The sequence below is a fragment of the Octodon degus genome, unplaced genomic scaffold (genome assembly GCF_000260255.1).
Source record: "Octodon degus isolate 3935 unplaced genomic scaffold, OctDeg1.0 scaffold00304, whole genome shotgun sequence".
NCBI lineage: Eukaryota > Metazoa > Chordata > Mammalia > Rodentia > Octodontidae > Octodon > Octodon degus.
This window is the reverse complement of record NW_004524880.1, coordinates 807,451-813,143: the sequence shown is the minus strand read 5'-3', so window position 1 is coordinate 813,143 and position 5,693 is coordinate 807,451. Positions and strand designations below refer to the sequence as shown.

Below are 5,693 nucleotides of genomic sequence, written 5' to 3'. Positions count from 1 at the left end.
TGTCCGGCATATCCCGGCTTGGGGCAGGCTTGGCTTGCAGCCTTTCCCTGAATGAATAGACTGTATGTAATCTCTCGAGTGCCCCAGTAGGCAGAAGTGGGTTGCTGACTCTCATACAGTTCTGGCAGCAAATTCCAGGGGCTGAACCCCAGCGAGGAGCGCTTAGCCCCTCATCCTCCGAAGCCACAGTGATCACAGCGCCAACAAGGCTTGCAGAGCTGGCGGTCTTCGCCTACCTAGCAATCTCACACGGGACGCAGCAGCAGAAGGCCCGAAACGGAGGCCGGGATGAGGTGGGGGACACTTCAGCAAAGGGCAGGCAGTGCCTTCTCTCCCTGCTCTTCTGGGCCTCTGCCTGGCTCAGGGGGACCTCAGAATGGGGTTTCTGCCGCTGGCAACCAGCCCCATCTGCAAACACTGATTGCTGGCTGGTTGTGAAATGTACTATGTAACTTCTCACAGCTCCTGCACTTCTTAAACAATAGTCCAGGAACTGGCTTCACACAGCCGCGGATTCACAGCCTAGCCTTGCCTCCTACTTGACTCGGGCCTTTCCTGAATCTGTTTCCCTGCTGAAATTGCAAAGATCCACGAGTCTCTGTTTCTGGAATGAAAAGGTCAACTCCGAGAAAGGAGGCATGGGGCTCGGTTTGGAGGACACAGGGGTTTTCAGAGTCAGGGACTGGCTGGGAAGACCCATTCTTAGAGTAAGGGCCCGGGACTGGTTCCTTGCAGGAGACAAGGCCCTCAGGGCCCTGTCTGTAACCCCATCTACACCCTGGGCCGGGCCCCATTCCTCCCACCACCAAGGTGAGTCCTTAAAAGGGGCGGTGCTGTTGCTTCCAGAGCCCACCCCACCATGGAATTGCCGGCTCTTATTGGGCACCAAACTAGGCCAGCTAAACGCTTAGTAGCGATAGGTTGAGGTGTCCGCCCGTCCACTGAGGATCCGCCCCTCCGGGAGGGATTTAAAGGGCTGGCTCCTTCGCGGTGGCGGCGCGATGCCCCTACGCTGACCGTCTCCGGCCGGTGCTAGCTAGGGAAGACGCACCCGGGCCGACTTCGCGCCACCATGTAAAGGCGCCCACGGGCAGACGCTGCCTTCCACCCCCGGGACCCCTCCGGCTAGCCACGGGGCCCGGGGCCCTCGATGAGGTGAGCTTGGAGTGAACCCCGGGAGGGGAGCATCGGTCCCGCAGCAGCTCCGCCTCCAGGCAGGGAGTCCACAAAGCCGCGTTAGGCACCTAGGAGGCCCCGGAGCCCCAATGGCCGCGACCCCGCTGCAAGGATGGTGGCACCTGGGAAGGGGTCTGGCGTGCCCGGGAGGCGCGCTCTTCAGCAGGGCGAGGGCCCCCTCGAGCGGACGCGCGGCCTGCGTCCCCGCCGCACTGCACACAGGGCCGGCGCGGGTCGGGTCTCCAGTGCTCATCACGCAGGGGCACACAGGCCAGGGACAGGGGTCCAGCTTGGTCCCCGCTGTAGGCCCTCGGCAATGGGGGTGCACTACGCGGGCATCTCCTGGAGTTATGTAACCTCTTGTGGTTGCCATGGACACGGGGGGGGGGTTGATCCAGGGGACCAGGATGGAGCTCGAAAGGCCCCCAGCAGGTCCTCGCCTTCATCATCGACACAACGGAGGGGTCTGGTGTGCAGAACCCCAAGTCGTGGATCCTCAGTCCAAGCTGCAGAGAGCAGCTTCACCCTGAGGCCAGGCCTCAGCCTACTCAAGGCTTAGGGAGCCCAGTGAGACTTTCTAGGTCCTGTCCCCTCCCCTTCATTGGGCCCCTCCTTCAAGGCTCAGATTCAAAGCCAGAGCCCAGGGATGGGATGGGCACTGTTTAAAATGCCCTCGGAGAGCTGGGCGTGGGGTGGGCAGGAGGATCCTGCAGGATGATAAGCCTGCCCCGTATCATACCAGCGCTGGACATGTTTAGGCAGGAAGACTGCCCTGAGTTTCAGGCCAGCCTGGGCTATACAGTGAGTTCAAGGCCAGCCTGGACTACATTGGGGACCTTGTGTCAAAAAAAGGAAGAAAAGAAAGAACGAACGAAAGAAAGAGATTACTGGAATAAATGAATAAATTAGCAAAAGAGTGAATGAATGAGTTACTGAAGGATTGCAGGAATGAATAAAAACTTTGTCCTAGCAGGCCCTAACTGGTAACGGGGGTCTTCAAGGCTGGGCCACATCTGCCGTGATGTTGCCTCCTCCTGAGGGCCCCCATCTACCCCTCCAACATCTGCTGAAGTGGGTGATGGCCAAGCATTCCAGGATGGAGCCATAGGCAGCCCTGGCCTTTTCTGTATAGACCGGCGCAGTGCCTGGGGTGGGACCCGGCCCATGTGCTCAGGCCCCTGAGGCTCCCCTTTACCCCCAGGACACGCCATGCTGACCGGGGTGACCGAGGGCTTCCTCTGCTGCCTGCTGGGCTCGCCGCCCAACGCTGTGGGCCCACTGGAGAGCGTCGAATCCAGCGACGGCTACACCTTCGTGGAGGTCAAGCCGGGCCGCGTGCTGCGGGTGAAACACGCGGGCCCCGCACCGGCGCCCTCGCGCCCTCCGCCCCCGGACACTGCGCAGGGCGGCCGGGCAGGCCTGGTGCGATGCCAGCGCCGGATCACCGTGTACCGCAACGGGCGGCTACTGGTGGAGAACCTGGGCCGCGCGCCGCGCGCCGACCTTGGGCACGGGCAGGGCGGCTGTGAGCCCCCGGCCGCGCTCGAGGTGGAGCTGGCCGAGCCCTCGGGGGCCGAGGGCCGTGCACACGCTGGAGGCGTGGGGAGCGGGCGGCGGCGCCGCACGCGGCGCCCCAAGAGGACCATTCACATTGACTGCGAGAAGCACATCACCAGCTGCAAGGGCGCCCAGGCCGACGTGGTGCTCTTCTTCATCCACGGTGTTGGCGGCTCGCTGGCCATCTGGAAGGAGCAGCTGGACTTTTTTGTGCGCCTGGGCTATGAGGTGGTAGCGCCAGACCTGGCCGGCCACGGGGCCAGCTCAGCGCCTCAGGTGGCCGCCGCCTATACCTTCTACGCTCTGGCGGAGGACATGCGGGCCATCTTCAAGCGCTACGCCAAGAAACGCAACGTGCTCATCGGGCACTCCTACGGGTAAGTGCTCCTGGTCTGGGGTGCAGCGCTAGACCAGCCCCAAAGGCTGCGCCCTCCTTGACAGTGCTGGAATGGTGTGTGTGCCTGTAGTCTCAGCCTTCGCAAGGCTGAGGTAGGCAGGTAATGAATTTGAGGGCAGCCTGGGCTACCTAGATCAGTGGGGTCCTCTGGACTACATAGCAAGACTCTGTCTCAGAAAATAAAATGAAGCATAGTGGTGTTCATTCCCAGCAGTTGTGAAGCTGAGACAGGAGGATCATGAGTCGGAGCTGCGTAATGAGACCCTGTACCAAATAAAAGGTTTATTTATTTATTCATTTATTTTTGTGACACTGGGGATTGAACACAGGATCTTTTTTTATGTTAAAAGAAAGAGGAGGGGGAACTACCAGCACGGGCCCCCCTCCTGTCCCTCTCTTGAACAGGAGCTTTCTTTCTCTCAATAAATATATTCTGCTCATAAAAAAAAAAAAAAAAAAAAGGAGGAGAAGGAGGAAGAGGAGGCAGGCCACTGGGCTAGGCAGTGTGGCTGGCACAGTGCCAGGCACTTGCCCAGGACACAGGGACCCCTGCTTTACATCCCCAACACTGCAGCAGAAAAGAGGAAGAAGGGGCCAGGGAGATGGCTCAGTGGAATAAGCGGTTCCCTGGCAAGCACAAGGGCCAGAGTTCAATCCCCGGTTCCACCAAAAAAAAAAAAAAAAAAAGAGAGGAAAAGAAAAGGGGAGGAAAACTTTTAAAATTAACATCTGTAAGAAAACACAGATTTCTTCCAGGATTGCTATTGTAGATCTTTCTTATTTGCTTGCTTGCTTGCTTGCTTGCTTTTTTAAGTAAATTTGGTTGTCACAGGGTCTCACTACGCAGCTCCGACTCATGGTGATCCTCCTGCTTTCAGCCTCCCAGCACTGGGATTACAGGCTTATGCCACCACCCCAGGACTTTGACTGGCTCAGCCCACCCTGGGGGCAGGGCTGGTGCAGCATGTGGTGCTGGGAATCAGCAGCTGTCCCTGCACTTGTCTAAGCTTGATAAGCAGGCACTTTAGTTTGCTGAGCTATTTCAACCACCCCTATTGTAGATTTGTAAAAATTTATTCCTGGGTTGGGCAGATAGCTCAGTAAAATAAGTGCTTGTCTGGCAAGTACAAAGTCCTGAGTTCAATCCCCAGTACTGAAAAAAAAAAAAATTATGCATGATTGCTTTGTGAGTGGTATACATTCATAGGGTACTCTGATCATTCAGGGCATATCTACAGCCTGCAGTCATTAAGCAGAGCAGTAGTTAGCATTCCCACGTCCATGGAAATGTTTTCAGCGCTCTGCTCACAGGCCATTGTGTGCACGCTGATGGATCCAGCGTGATAATATGCCACACACCCATCTCATGCTGCTAGAGCCAGGCTCACTAATGTTTCCATTGGCATCTCATGCTCTTCTGGTTATTCATAAGGACTGTCTTCTAGTTACTCATAAAATAAGCCAAGTGTGGTGGCCTTCTTTGGAGGCTGAGGCAGGAGAATGGAAAGTTCAAGGACAGCCTGGGTGATTTGCAAGACTCTGTCTCAAAATAAAATTTAAAATGCGCATGAGTGCATGTGTGTGCAGAAAGGAAAGGAACAGACTTTCCTGCCCCACTGTAGGCCTCCTTCCTTCCACGTAGAATACATTGTTTTTTGTCTTTTTATTTTGGTGGCAGGCTCAGCCCACCCTGGGGGCAGGGCTGGAGCGGCATGTGGTCCCCCCACTTGCCTAAGCTTGCTTAAGCAGGCGCTTTAAACCATGAGCTACCTCGACAGCCCCATGTTGTTGTTTTAGTAGCAGGAGTTGAACTCACAATTTCCAGCTTGCCAGGCAGGCACTGTGCCAAGGAGCTATATCCCTGGACCCTGATCATACTGTTTTCAGATAGTGTCTCAACACCGCATTGCTATTAACTACTGGGCCTGGCAGGCCTTTTCTGGGAAGCTGTAGGTGCCTTGCAGAATCCCTGGTGGGAACCGTAACACCCTGACTGTCTAAGTGGAGCCAGGTGTCCATGTGCAGAAGCACAGCCACTAGGAAGCAATGCTTTAGGCGACTTTCAAAATTGGCTGCTCTGAAGATCTGTGCAGTTGGCAAGGGCTAAAGGGCTGCGTGAATCCTCTGAATTCCATGCCTGAAGGTTCATCGCTGTGAGCCACTCTTCTAAGGGACTGGCTGTGCGTCTGGCACTGGGCAGACCACTTCATGGCGGCCTCATTCCCGCCAGTTGGGCAGCTGGTGCAGCTGTGTGGTAGGTGTGATGGCCCACGCAGTTAGACAAGAAAACGCGGTAATTGTGTAAGGATCTGGGAGAGGCATCAGGCCAGAGTAGCATAGCTCGGTGGGGAGCTTGTGTCTCACCTGGGGGGGCCATCTCACCAGCCCTCACTACATAGTTTAGACTTGTAGCGATCCTCCTGTTTCAGTTTCCCCAGCGCACCTAAAGGACGCAACAGTAAAGCTTTTTAGTTTACAGGCCACAGAATCTCTGCTGAAACTTTGCAACTCTGGTGTTCTGTGTAGCATGTTTTTTTTTTTTTTTTTTTTTTTTTTTTTTTTT

The 5,693-nt window shown here is 56.0% G+C and overlaps 1 protein-coding gene across 1 annotated transcript in view; it reads left to right on the top strand.

The window, feature by feature from the left end:
* Positions 1–982: 982 nt before the first annotated feature.
* Abhd8 (abhydrolase domain containing 8) overlaps positions 983–5,693 on the top strand; it is an 8,263-nt gene continuing 3,552 nt past the window's right edge. Inside the window, exons 1-2 of the mRNA XM_004647407.3 lie at positions 983–1,155; positions 2,378–3,110. Of these exons, the coding sequence (XP_004647464.1) occupies positions 2,386–3,110 (725 nt within the window). The 5' untranslated portion in view covers positions 983–1,155; positions 2,378–2,385. The remainder of the gene's footprint in view (positions 1,156–2,377; positions 3,111–5,693) is intronic.